At 37.0% G+C, this 14,741-nt stretch overlaps 1 protein-coding gene across 3 annotated transcripts in view; it reads right to left on the bottom strand.

Moving 5' to 3' along the window:
• Positions 1-14,741, bottom strand: part of COMMD10 (COMM domain containing 10) — a 108,142-nt gene that overhangs the window by 80,498 nt on the left and 12,903 nt on the right. Inside the window, exon 6 of one of the 3 annotated variants that reach the window (XM_036410287.2) lies at positions 8,276-8,329. The exons of 1 other annotated variant lie outside the window; for it this stretch is intronic. In XM_036410287.2, the coding sequence (XP_036266180.1) occupies positions 8,291-8,329 (39 nt within the window). In that variant the 3' untranslated portion in view covers positions 8,276-8,290. Of the gene's footprint in view, positions 1-8,275; positions 8,330-12,255; positions 12,277-14,741 lie in introns of those variants that run through there. One more of the 3 variants, XM_036410288.2, reaches the window with a different exon arrangement.

Genomic DNA, 14,741 nt, shown 5'->3' with positions numbered 1-14,741 from the left:
CTGGGGACTCCAGTTTCCCCAACACAGTTTGTTTGCCCCAAGGGCTTAAGATGTCAACCAATATCTCAGCTGACCTATTGCATATTCACACTTCAGTTGAGTACTCTCTTAAAAAATACAGTACAGACTCTTTTCTACTACCAGAAATTCTCTGATTCTGCAGGACTATAATTACTTCAACACTTAGCCGCACCAGGAAAAATAAACAAACAAACAAGAACAATTCTCAGTCCAATCTTCTATCAAGCTCATGCTCTCACTCCTCACATCTAGAAAACTGAAATAAATCACTTACCCTCAAGAGAGTTTCACAGCCATCAAAACAAAATGTTTAAGAGCAAGATAAAACCATATAGGTTGTGAGAATAGGGTTTACTGGACTAGCCATGGACCTCAATGAAGACCAATGGCAAAGAACTCGCTGTGAAAGCATCATGGCTACTTTATTAAATTGTACCTAATTTTCAGCCCTCTGAGACAATAAAAAATGTGACTCACTGCTTATTAATTTCAAGCGTCCAATGAGACAAAGCATAAAAGTACATAAAATAATACCTGGCACATAATAAGTGGTCAATAAATGTTATATATATATCATCGTATCTTCTTGATGGTTTGAATGTGATTCTATCAGGTATAGTGGTTACTGTTTGTCCACTGCAACTATTGAGAAACTCAGCTTTGATAAGCTCCACCCATCCAGCCTGACTAGAATTCAGGAAAAGGTGGCAGCACTTACATAGACACAATAAGGTCTCTCAATCACCTACAAATTTTATATAATACTATGAAGGACTTAGACATTCCTTCAGCCTCCAAATATAAAGACAAGTTACAGGTTTACTTCTTAGCATAAGCAAAATTTTATGAGAAATGGGTATCTATTTTTCTGAATTACTATTAATTAGGCCCCAGTTTTAATTGTATTCTTAGATTTTTCTGTATCTTAACCTATTCAATGTCTCCCCATCTCCAAAGATCACCACCTATAAGAAAGAGCAAAATATATAGGATTAGGTAGTACTTTATTCTTAAAGGACATGTAAATCATCAAAGAGAAGCATAAATACACTATTATGTAGCAGCAGTCTTATTATTAAATAGTCGTTAGCATGCCAACCTAAAATATTGGAGGAAGTGACTTTTATGTAACTTTTGCATAAATGAATACCCAATATCCATTCTCAAAGCCAAGAAATCTATAAATCCTTTTATGTATCTATATATAGCAACAAAAAAAAGCTTGATAAATTTAAATCAAACCAGTCTAGATGCATGCTTACAATTTTCATATTTGCTTGTACTTTAGCATCAAAATAAGTCAATGTACATTATTACAATCAGTCGAAAAGTAGAGCAAATAACCAAATTAAAATAGGGTTGAAAATTTGAGCATTATTCACATGAGGCAGAACTTTCTGTTTCTCAATTTAAAATGAGACCCTCTTATAATTACAACTTATTAGACTATTTCTTCTCACATTATAGCATTAACAATTAAATAATACTGTTTTCCTCCTCTCTTAACAAAAAGAATGATTATAGTGTTCCTGCCTCAAAGGACTCAATATTTGTAAAGAGTTTTAGGCTCTGTAGCTGAAAGCTATCATGTAAATACTAAGTACTGTAATTGAGAATAATGATATAAATGAAATATGGTTTAATATAATAGAAAAATACATTTATAATTGGCACACTGCCATACTACCCCTGTGGATTTGTTCTTTCAGAGCACATACTCTACGAAAGGTCACTGTGGGTAGGGAAAAAAATCACATAGAGAGTTCAAGTAGCCTACAATAAAATACTAGTAATTAAGGATGTGGTATTTTTCCTCCATATTCATTTAGGAATCATCTCTACTAATTAAGAGGAAATGAACAATGATTTGTTCAAAATGATGTCTAAGACAATTCAATCTCAATTCTAATAGCCTGGCTACAAAGTAGAATACTATAACACTGAATACAAACTATTGTACAAGCCATCAAGTCAGTATTCAACTACCTTCCAAGATAATACATTCCTAAAAATATCTTCCTCAGTAATTTATGTTCCTAACAAAATGTTAAATTACAACATTACAAATTCAAATTCAATTAAGTGTCTACTATGCGAGAATTGTAATAATCATTTTACAGACATGATATCATTTAATTCTATCAATAAACCTAAGAGGCAGGGATTTTGTCAAGTTAGGAAATTTTCCACAGAAAGATTCAGATTCTTGAACACAATCTATGAATTTAAAATCAGTATTCTCTCTTTAAATCTAATGTTCCCCTCACTGTGGAAAATTAAGGTATCTCTGACTGTGCTAATTAATAATCAACTAACAAATCACTTAACTTCTCTGAGCCTAAATTTTCTCATCTCCAAACTTAGAGGGTTGAAATATATAAGGTTGCATATATTCTTCCAAATTAGTGTTGCCCCAAAATTAGTAATAGCCCCAAAAGGGGAACTGCTGGGTCATAAGGCAGTTTCATTTTTAATTTTTTTGAGGTAGCTTCATACTGTTTTCCACAGTGACTGCACCAATCTGCATCACCACCAACAGTGCACAATGCAGATAATGGACTAGCCATGGACCTCAATGAATAACAATGGCAAAGAACTCACTGTGAAAGCATGATGGCTACTATATACAATATCACATCATCTGCGTCACCTTTTCTCCACATCCTGGACACTTGATGGTTGATTTATTGATAACAGCCATTCTGACAGGTGTAAGGTGATATCTCATTGTGGTTTTAATTTGTATTTCTCTGATAATTAGTGACATTGAGCATCTTTTCATATGACTATTAGTCACCTGTATGTCCTCTTTGGAAAACTGTCTGTTCAGTTCCTTTACCTATTTTGTAATTGGATTGTTTGGGGGGGTATTGAATTGTATAAATTCTTTATAAATTGTGGATATTAAACCTTCTCAGATGTATTATTAGGCAAATATGTTCTCCCATTCAATGGGTTGTCTTTCATTTTGTTGATGTTTTCCTTTGTTGTGCAAAAACTTTTTAAATTGACGTAGTCCTATTTGTTTATTTTTTCCTTTGTTTCCCCTTGCCTGAGACAGACAGATGAGAAATAATATTGCTATGAGAAATATCTGCGATTTTACTGCCTATGTTTTCTTTTAGTATATTTTTGGTTTTAAGTATACCATTTAAGTCTTTAATCCATTTTGATTTTTTCTTGTGTGTGGTTTAAGAAGTTGGTCTGGTTTCAGTGTTTTGCACATATCTGTACAATTTTCCCAACACTATTTACTGAATAGACCATAGTATTTTTATCCCATTGTATGTTCTTGTCTCTTTTGTCAAATATTAACTGACCATAAAGGTATGGGTTTATTTCTGGGCTCTCTATTCTGTTCCTTTGATCTATCTGCTTGTTTTTATGCCAGTACCATGCTGTTGATTACTATGGCCTTGTAGTAAAGTTTGTTATCAGGTAGTATGATTCCTCCAAGATTTGTTCTTTCTCAAGATTGCTGTGGATATTCTGGATCTTTTGTGGTTCCATGTATATTTTTCAAGTATTTGTTCTAGGTCTATGAAATATGTCATTGGTGTCTTAAATAGGAACTGCATTGACTCTAAAGATTGTTTTGGGTAGTATGGACATTTTAACCATGTTAATACTTCTATCCCATGAACACAGAATAGACTGCCACTTATTTTTATCTTCTTCAATTTCTTTCTTCAGTATCTTTTAATTTTCCGAGTACAGGTCTTTTACATCCTTAGTCAAATTTATTCCTAGGAATTGTGTTTTTTGAAGCAATTGTAAATGGGGTTGTTTTCTTAGTTTCCCTTTCTGATAGTTCATTATTGATGTATATAAATACAACTGATTTCTGGATATTTATTTTGTACTGAATTCATTTATCAATTTTAATAGTTTTTTGGTGGAATCTTTAGGGTTTTCTACATACAATATCACATCATCTGCAAGAAAACATTTTTCAAAACTTAATATATAACATTTTAAAAAGTTGTTTATAGTTTGTTACTTCATTAATTAGATTTGGGATCAATATTTTTTGGAACAATAAGTTACCAGGGTTTGTAAAAATTAGATTATATTAATTCTGTATGTCTGATATTATGTTAGTAGCAAGGAGTGGGATAAGTGGTAAAATAAATAATATTGCTTCACTAATCCTATTTCTACCCCTCTGCTCATCTATGATCCTAGTTATGATATGTTCCCACTGCCTAAGGGTATCATTCTCCATTATATGATAACGTGACTGAAATACACTATTCTTTGTACTGACTAAATAGCTACCTTCAGACCCTCAAATATATATCCAAATACAGAACAAAAGCACAGAAGTGATAATGCTGAGCTGATCCTAAATACAAACAAGAAAATAGCCAAACCAGATTCACAATCCTTAGGAATATTAGGATGGCTACAATTCCAAATACAGGCAATCCCCGGGTTACGTCAGACTTGATGTACGTCATTTCGTGGATCTCCCATTTATTTATTTTTTAAAAAGTTCTGTCATTTTGATGTATGTACGACATATGTACATATGTGCTTTATGGTTTTTATTATTAATTTACTAAAAGTAAAGGTTAGGAATTGTTATCTTCTTTTATATTTTTTAAATATATATTTTATTGATTTTTTACAGAGAGGAAGAGAGAGGGATAAAGTTAGAAACATCAGTGAGAGAGAAACATCAATCAGTTGCCTCTTGCACACCCCCCACTGGGGATGTGCCCACAACTAAGGTACAATATATGTCCTTCACTGGAATCAAACCTGGGACCCTTCAATCCGCAGGCTGATGCTCTATCCATTGAGCCAAACTGGTCAGGGCTTAAATTTTTTTACTGTTTCACTTCATTATTGCTATGTATGTACTCCATGTAGGTGCTTATGTAGGTAGGTTCCGACTTACAGGGAAAGTCACATTACATCGTGCCATAGGAACAGATCTCTGACGTAACCCAAGAACCTACTGTAATAAGCCAGATGATGTAAGATGTGAAGATCTGATTAAGCCCTTTAAACCTTTTATATAGAGACATAAGATTTTTGTAAAAGAATACATCATTTGGGGTCATTAAAATTAAAGACAGTTGAAAAGCTCAAAAAAAGGAAAAAGAAAAAGAACATGACATAAAGAAAAGATTTTGTGTTGAACTTGTTACCAAAATATTAACTTTTACTAATACTATAAAACAGCAAACAGTGTCCAATAACCTGTTCTAAGAAGAGAAATATATTATACAGTAAAAGTGATTCCTCCTCTTCATGTATGTTTAATTTCCTCTAAATATTTTTCATATAAAGGAAAGAAAAAATGTAAAATAAGCATAATTTGCACAATATGTTAAAGACATATTTAAACATTTATATGGTATCTAACATCAAACATGCTCAAAATCTCATTTAAACTAGGCCAGGAAGGAAAAGTTTGTCAATTCCCTTTGGTCAAATTTTTAAGATTGAATTCAATATTGAACAATGCAATTTATTCATGAGAAAACTTAACCTAACCTGTATTCTTCCTTTTTTCCTATTAAAACAAATTATATGTTCCCACTCCCATAAAAAATCCAACCCTTCCATTTATGCTCTGGACCTCATTATCTTCTCACTTTCTCATGAAACTTAATCTCTCTCTGTCCTGCATCAATTTCTCCTCCAATGGATTTGAGGTATCAGCATACAAACCTCCTCTACTATCTCATCACTGAAGTCACATTCTGCTACATTGACTATCCTATTTCTTTTCTTCTTGAAAGAGTTATTATATGGTTGCTTTTCCTTTATCTACTTAAATTCTTTATTTAGTTTAATCAGTCAGGTTTTTTCTTTCACTCAATTGTAACTGAAGTTACTATTTGTCAAGGTCATTAGAGAAGTCAATCTACCAAACCCAACAATCACATGTCTCTCTTTGACTTAGAGTGTAAAATTGTTTCAACTTAATCAAATAAAGAAAAATAGATTCCATATAACTGTAATTTCATAATGAAGAAAAACAGTAAGGTAATCATTGCATTTTAGAACAATTTTAACGCTTTGAAACATATACATATATTATAGGATCAAGTGCTAAATTATTAAATAAGCATAATTTAGTGTCCTAGCAATGAATATAGCATAGAGGACTCTAAAGTAAAATTGTCTAGTTACAAATCCTAGTTCTGCTGTTTATTAGCTGTATAACATAATACAATAAGCTCTATGTTTTTCATTTATCTATAAAGCAAGAATATTAAGTATTCATATCTGATAGAGATGGTGGAGGTAAAACTATGTCTAGCACGAAGTAACCACAAATAAAAAGGGCTTCCCTTCACTCCTTCTTCTCACTCAGATAGAATCTATCATAAATTTTGAAAATAAAAATAAAGAACTTTAAAAAAAAAAAGTGGTCTTGAAAGTCCTAACTTCATAATTTTGACATCATAATTACCCATCCATAAAGTGCTTTCTGTAACCTGAGCAGAAATCAATTCAACATTAATAAAAATGAAAGTTCTTATCAAGATGATTTCATCCCAGTTGAAGAAACAAAAAGTATAACACAGGACTTTCTTAAATGATCTACCATAAAAAATTTAGAATCACTTATTAACAAAACATAATTGTTATGAACAGCAAATTTACTGGGGAAAATGCAATAAAGCGAAAATAATACAAAATTTAAATATTTCAGTGTTTTTTTGGATATTCAAAGTTAAAAATTTTGATGCCATTCAAAATTACCAATATTTGTTACATATAATACTGCTATTCTCTATAAATCAGGAAATTTCAATTATCTATGATTAGCCTAGAATTAATTATACAATAACTTAATACAGCCATTGAACTATCTTGTGGGTTTTGAGAGTCCTTTGTCATAAAGAAATTAATACAAGTGAAAGAATGTAACAAAAAAAGTCCACAGTGTAGAAGGCTTTTAATATAGTTCATCTTGACAAATGATCACATACAAATTAAACACTGAAATCATGATGATTTAATTTATTTGTTCTGTACAATATCTGATTAATAGGCATTAATTTTGTTTATGGAAACAAGCAAATTCTATTGTTATATACAATTTAGAAATGTAAACACACACATTTCCCACAACTACTGACTTCACAAATTATTTTGAATGTTATTTCAAATAATAATGTGACTACCAGAAGTTAGGAAGGCAAAGAGCTCTACTGCCCCCTAATGAAATAGACAAAAATTAAATAAAATAAAAAACAAAAAAACAAAACGAAAACGTAAACAAAAGAACACCCCAGAAAACTTCTTTTGAGATATCTGTGAAACAAAAAAATAATCCTACTTTGCTAAATGCAATAGACAAACACTAAGACAATTAACTGAAAACAACTAGAATATATATCAAGTACTGTAGGAAAAATTACAATCACCCAGTTTCCATGATAAAATTAGTAGCAAAACAGGAAAGCCTTGAGACAGAAATGTTCTAAGAGAAAGGAGAGCAGTACAAACAATGTTATCAACTATGATAGCAATTAAAGTTTCACTGTAGGCTGCACTTTTCATGTGTATGTTGGGAGGAAAAGTTTGTCAGAATGAGAAGAAAGAGATTCTTAGAAATCACACTCTTCAGTGAACTACAGTAAGTTTTCAGTTAAGCAGCTCAAAAGTAAGTACCATCAAAATATTCTTTCAAATTTATATTGACTATAATCATCTCAGAATAATTTTGTTATATGCATATTTTCAAGATACCTATCCTATAAAATATACCTTTAAAATAACTTTACTTACTGCTTCCTGTTTTAAATAAATGCCAATTTCATAAGTATAACAAGTTTGTACTTTATGGTACTTTGCTACATAAATTAACCAGGATTAACTTAATTTTCCTATTAATAACAGCTTCCCTTCCTTTAACAAAGTTGTTTTTTAAAACATCACCCAGGCTCATAATCCTTATATCTAACATTCCAACTTGTCAAGAATTCTGGCATTCTCATTTCAGAAAAGAACAAGAGTTTAGGGAAAAGTAGTGTGTGGTCCTTAATATCAGGAGTTACATAACAATTAACATCCAGTTACCAGATATAATAAGAGTACAAAGACTAGAACTCTAGAACATAAAAACGGAGAATGTTAAACAAACAACAATAAAAAAAAGTAAAAATCCCAGGCAGGTTTCACTAAGGAGAACAGAAGTGTAGAAGTTAACTGTTCTTTATGAGAAGGCACACCACTTCACCTGGAGATGGCATGTTTCTGTCCAGGTTTATAGGGGTTGTGCACTCCCTCACATGTATATTGTTTAGCAGATGTGAGAAACAGGGACTAATTCCGCACAATGCTATAGGGAACACAGGCAATACGAAGAAAGAGGTTTACTTAAATCTTCTCACAGAATGAAAATAACCTTTACATTTCGTGCTGCTCTTTTTCCCTGAAAGTTCATTTATTAATGAAAATGCTTCTTTATCTCTGCAAGTTATGAGTCCATTCAAAATTTCAGAAAAGCAATACAAATAATTACAAAACCTCTATGTATTCAAACCTACGTATATCACAAATGAATTAGATCTCACATCTGTATAGACTTCCTGAATAATATGAATTAAAAACATGACTCTTGGACTAGAAGCATTACTCGTTTATTCCTTCTACCTAAAATATTACAAAGACATACCGTATTTTCCAGCATATAAGACGACCCCCTAATTTTACAGTTAAAACATAGGTTTAGGCCTATATTCGCTGTATAAGACTACCCCCCACTTCCGAGGCAACACCAGTTCTTTTTTTAATAGACCGCCTCTCTGACTCTGGCTAATCTGAGCAGGCTTTTTTTCCGTTTCAAAAGTCGTCTTATACGCCGGAAAATACGGGTAGACATATTTTGAAGACCTCAAAAGTTGCTGGAAGGACTTAAGCATCCCAAAGTCAAGCATTGCTAAAGTCATGATGCCTAAAGCATCCAATATATGGTCAAATAGTATCCTTCCAACCTATAAATTGCATTTAGCTACCTACACTTAACACATGGTAGTAAAGAGAAATACAATAGTGAAGGAAAGCCGAAACCAGTTTGGCTCAGTGGTGGAGCGTCGGTCTGCGGACTGAAGGGTCCCAGGTTCAATTCCGGTCGGGGGCATGTACATTGGTTGCGGGCACATCCCCGGTAGGGGGTGTGCAGGAGGCAGCTGGTCAATGTTTCTCTCTCATCGACGTTTCTAGCTCCCTATCCCTCTCTCCTCCTCTCTGTAAAAAATCAATAAAATATATTTTTATACCTTCACTATTTTTTAAAAAATAGTGAAGGTATATAGCTACTCAGAGAATGAATGCATGTATGTATGTACATACTGTATTTTCCGGCGTATAAGACGACTTTTGAAATGGAAAAAAAGTCAACCGGGCTTTTTCAGTGGTCTGAATTCAGGTCTCAGCAGAGGGAACAGAGAAAAGAGGACAGATAGAAAGCACCTCACTAGGAAATCTAGGATGGCACTATACCACCACCCTAGCAGGCTTTTTACTAGAACACAGTGTAGCTTTGGGTACAGAACATGTATAATTTGCATGCATAAAAAGCCTGCTTGGATTGGCCAGAGTCAGAGAGGCGGTCTATTAAAAAAAGAACTGGTATTGCCTCGGAAGTGGGGGGTAATCTTATAAAGCGAATATAAGCCTAAACCTATGTTTTAACTGTAAAAATTAGGGGGTCGTCTTATACGCCGGAAAATACAGTATGTGTGTGTTTTCACTCATAAAATAGTTCCAGTCTACACCAGTGAGTTTCAGATTATTATCCTAACCTAAAGAAATGCCTTCCCTAGTGTACGAGAGATAAAAAAGACTTCCCACTTGTCCTTTGTCTCAATTCCCAGTAGGAATATAAAAAATATGATTAAGTAGTAAAAAAAAAAGAATGAATAAAAAGGGGGGGGGGAGACAAAAGGTTAATTTAATCAGAAATGACAGCTTTGGTTTAAAACAGAAATATTTATTTATTAGCCCAATAAAGTTTTATTGATGATGATGATGATGACGGAGATGGCAGAAGCCAGAATTTATAAAAACTCAGTGAAACAGGTAATATTATGATCATTTACAGATGAAGAAACAAGACACTCAAAAAGATTAAATATTGATAACTTGCTGAAGGTTACACTGCTACTACATTGCAGGATACCAGTCAGTTTGACTCTTAACCACTAAGTTTATATTATTTTACAATGAAAATGTATGAAATGAAATGATACTTTTGAAACACTGCAATATACTGTATATCCCAACTCAATTTGAGATCCAAGATGGTGGCAGATTAGGTGGATGTTACACTCACATCCTCCCAGTACCAAACTGGAATTACAACAAAGTATTAAAAAATCAACCTGAATAACCCCCTGAAGGCCAGCTGAACAGAAGTCTTATAATCAAGGATTTACAGAAGCCACATCAAGATTGTTAGGAAGGTCAGACACAGGAAAAAGGGAGGGCACTGCTTCCACTGGCAGCGGCTGAGATTCCGACGGTCATCCTGAGAACTGCAGGGTCTTAACCACAGGCCCCGCTCCCAGCCCAGAGTGCCAGAGCCAGGAAGAGGTGCCCACTTAACATCTGGCTGTGAAAATCAGCAGGGATTCTGTCTGTCAGGGACAGAATTCTGCCAGAGACACAGGCACTATCCTAAAGCAGTGGTCGCCAAACTGGTTGTGGACCACTGGTGGTCCATGAGGTATGAAAGGTTGGCAACTGCTGGTTTAAGGAAACCTTTGGAATAGCAGTCACCAACCAATGGTCCACGGACCACGGACCACTAGTGGTCCATGAGGTTCAAAAGGTTGGCGACAGCTGTCCTAAAGAACCAAAACACAAAATCCCACTCATTTGCAGCGACTCATCCAGCAAAGGAAGGGCAGAGACAACTGGAGTCTCATGAATAGACTGGGATTGTGGCTCTGGGGAAAGCACTAGGAAACAGCCACCAAGACCCCTGTGCTATGTCACTCTAAAGCACTGCAGACGCCATCTATCTTGGGTGGAGCACGCCCCTCCATAGGGCATCAGCATAGGGAAATGTAATTGCCACACCCTTTGAACTCCCTGTCACCCTACCACGTGGAGCTTGCACCCTGCTGAGGAGTCAATGCAGGTGTCAATGACTGAGCGGTATGCTTTGGGGTGGGAGCCATTCCTCCCCACAAACACTTTCTCATGAAACTGATTGGCCCCTCTTCTTCAAGAGATTCTCAAGTCCCGTCCTCTGGGCAACAGGTGGCTCCACCCTCTTGATTCCTGGCGGCACCACTATGTTAGGTTTGGGCAGAATCCATGAAAGACTGAGCGGTATAGGACTAGGACAGGGGCCACTCCTGCCATCTTTCCCAAGGCTGACTGCCACTTCTCCTTCACAGATGATCCACTAGCCCACCCTCCAAATTTCCAGAAATCTCACCCTGTTGAGCTCGAGCTCCTTGCAGAAACTTGGGCAGAATGAGTTGTATGGCTCTAGAGTAGGGGCCAGTTTTCCCTCACACACCCAATAAATGCAGAGCCCTCCCTTCACACAGCCAAATCTTGGTCTATTTGAGCCTTAAACTCTGGTGGTCTGACCCTGATAACTACCTAAGACCCTGCCCCAACACAAGAGTTCTGCGAGCACCTGGCAGGTAGCAGCTAGACTTAATATAACCTGGGACAAATGCTGATTGGCCTCAGACCAGGCAATGGCACTGAGTTTGAACCTGTATCACTCCCCCTTACATGGTAACTCACTGAGAACCTACCTTATGTAATTTGAGTACTGCTAGAGGCTCTTTCAGTGACTAAGCCTATGAGGCAGCCAGCAGGCTGAGTCAGTTGGAGGCAGATCTCAGGGTGCATTGGGATTTTTGCTGACCTGATCCAGAGCCTGGTGCTGGTAAAAAACTGGTCTCAGTGCACAGTTTTCTCCTTCCCATAAACATCCAGGCCCAGCAGAGGCAGCCACAAACCGTGGATTGCTTTGTCACTCCAAATAGGTTGCCCAGGGTCAGTCATAGGCAGCATCCAACATTAGCCTGCATCTGAGTTCCTCCAAAGATGCACCAGAACAAACACACAAAGTGGACAGCTTCAGATAACATCAGAACAGGATCCAATTAGCATCACAAGTCACATATCCAAAGGGAGAACTCGGAATATCCAAAGGGAGACCTCCTGAGGCAAATTAAGCTTCATGTGGTCAGCACCTGCACAGCAGCCTGTACTCTGTGGTAGGGGTCAATCCTCAGTCAGCCAGCCTGAGGGTCAATCCTAGACACAAATGGGCCAACAGAAATCAAGACTCAAGTACAAAAGGTAGAATTATGTAAACCACACAAGGGACCTTCCTAAAACACCCAGATCAGGTAATCAGGAGACTGCACCACTGGACTCCACAGGACACTTACTATATAAGGCCATCCTACCATGACTAGTAACATATAATAACAGATCTACCTAGTACCTAGAAACCAACAGAGAAAGGCAGTCAAAATAGGGAGACAAAGAAATAGATTCCAAATTAAAGAACAAGATAAATCTCCAGAAAAAGAGTTAAATAAAATGGAAGCAAGCAATTTATCAGATACTAGTGGCCCAGTGCATGAAATTCATGCACGTTAAAGGAAATTAGAGGAAATATTTTAATATTGCTATTTGCCCTTTATAATAGAAGTAACAGAAATGAAAGAAAATTAGTAAAATGTATATGAAAATCATTCTCCAGTCAAGAGTCTGGGGCACGCTGCGGGACCCAGAGTCAAGTCCCCCCCCCCCCCCCCCCCCCCCCCCCCGCTCGCATGTGCCTCAAAATCACGCAAGATCCAGACCAGGCTGGTCCCACCCTTACTGGGTGAGATCCAGACCCAGCCAGCCCCAAGCACCACCAGGTGGGAGGCACAGCTTCAGGTCCCCCGGTTTGTCACTGGAAAGGGTTGCAGTCTCAGGTCCCCAATTAAGCCCCGTCGGGTAGGAGTTGCAGCCTCAGGTCCCCTGGCGCATGCTGGGTGGGGGGTGCAGCCTCAGGTTGTGCCTTGAGGTCCCTTGTCAAGTCAGGGCCAATCGGGGCCATTGTGCCCAGTCCCAACTGAGGAGAATGGGGGCTGGCCGGCTCGGGGGGACCACAGGAAGGCTCCAGAGCATGTCCAGCCCATCTCGCCCAGTCCCCATTGGCTGGACCCCAGCCGCAAACTAACCTACCAGTCAGAACATATGCCCCCCTGGTGGTCATAGCGACTGGTTGAGCCAGACACTTAGCATGACCAAACAACCATTCGACTGTTCACTATGACGCACACTGATCACCAGGGAGCAGATGCTCAATGAAGGACTGCCCCTAGTGGTCAGTGTGCTCCCACAGCAGGAGTGCTGCTCAGCTGACCAATGGTTGCCAGACACAGGGCTCACAGCTAGTGAACGCTGCTGCGGCAGCACAAGCCTCTCCCAATAGGGACTGACTGTGTGCAAACCTGTGGCAGGCACAGCGGGGCCAGGATGAGTGGCAGCAGCAGGCAGGCGCAACAGGTAGCATAGGACTGCCAGTTTCAGCCCAATCCCCACAGGGCACACTGGAGGACCCCACCAGTGCACATATCCATGCACCAGGCCTCTAGCATAGATACAGTTCAAAATAATGGTTACAATGATACTCAATATCATGAAGAAGGACAAAGAAACCATGAAAAACTTCTAACACTAATTCAAAAGAATTTAAGCATCCCTATGTTCATTGCAGTGTTATTTACAACAGACAAGATTCAGAAGTAGCCCAAGTATCCATCAATGGATGAGTGGATAAAAAAGCTGTGGTACATTTACATAATGGGATACTACTATGTCAAAAAAAAAAAAGAAGAAAAAAAAAGAAGGAAATCTTACCCTTTTCAGCAGCATTGATGGACTGGAGAGCATTATGCTAAGTGAAATAAGCCAGTCAGAGAAAGACAAGTACCATATGATTTCACTCATATGTGGAATCCAAGTAACAAAATAAACTGATGAACGGATTGGATCCAGAGATTCGGAGCATTAAACAGAGTGCAGAATCTCAGAGGGAAGGCTGGAGAGGGTGGGTAGGTGGGAGGTAATTAACCAAAAACCTTGTATGTATATATGCATAACCCATGAACACAGACAATAGGGTGCTGAAGACCTGGGCTGGGGAGGGAAGGCTAGGGGCGGGCTGAAGGAGGTCAATGGAAGGAAAATGCAGACACATGTAATGCTTTCAACAATAAATAATAATTTAAAAAACTAAAATAAATATTCCCATCCTTTAATATCTTTCAAATGTTCTAAACAATAATGTTTCTTTAGTTATTCTCTGATCACATGCAGCGATATTAATCTCTCCTTCCTCAGTTCTTCCTACCTCATTCTCACCTCTATTTTATGTCTTAACATGAGACAACATATCATTTGTTTGGGGGTGAAAGTGAAGGTCACTCCTTCCTATTTTAAAAAGATAATTATAATTTAAAAATATAAAAACAGTTCTTATTGTATCTGAAATATGCATTTCTCTCTATTCTATAGTAAGAAAAATTATTCCATAAAACTCTTTAACCTCTGAAAACATACCCAAGTTTTCTGAAACAAATATTAAAGAAGAAATCACCATGCAGTACAAAACTAATCCGAAATTCTATTTTGCAAAAGTTGAAATCTAAAAATATGCACACACCTACTACAAAAACACAAACATAACGCAGATCATCTTCATATTCCAGTATTGGCTG

Source organism: Pipistrellus kuhlii, unplaced genomic scaffold (assembly GCF_014108245.1).
Source record: "Pipistrellus kuhlii isolate mPipKuh1 unplaced genomic scaffold, mPipKuh1.p scaffold_m20_p_4, whole genome shotgun sequence".
Lineage (NCBI taxonomy): Eukaryota > Metazoa > Chordata > Mammalia > Chiroptera > Vespertilionidae > Pipistrellus > Pipistrellus kuhlii.
Note: the sequence above shows the minus strand (reverse complement) of the source record. Positions and strands in the feature narration are given on the sequence as shown.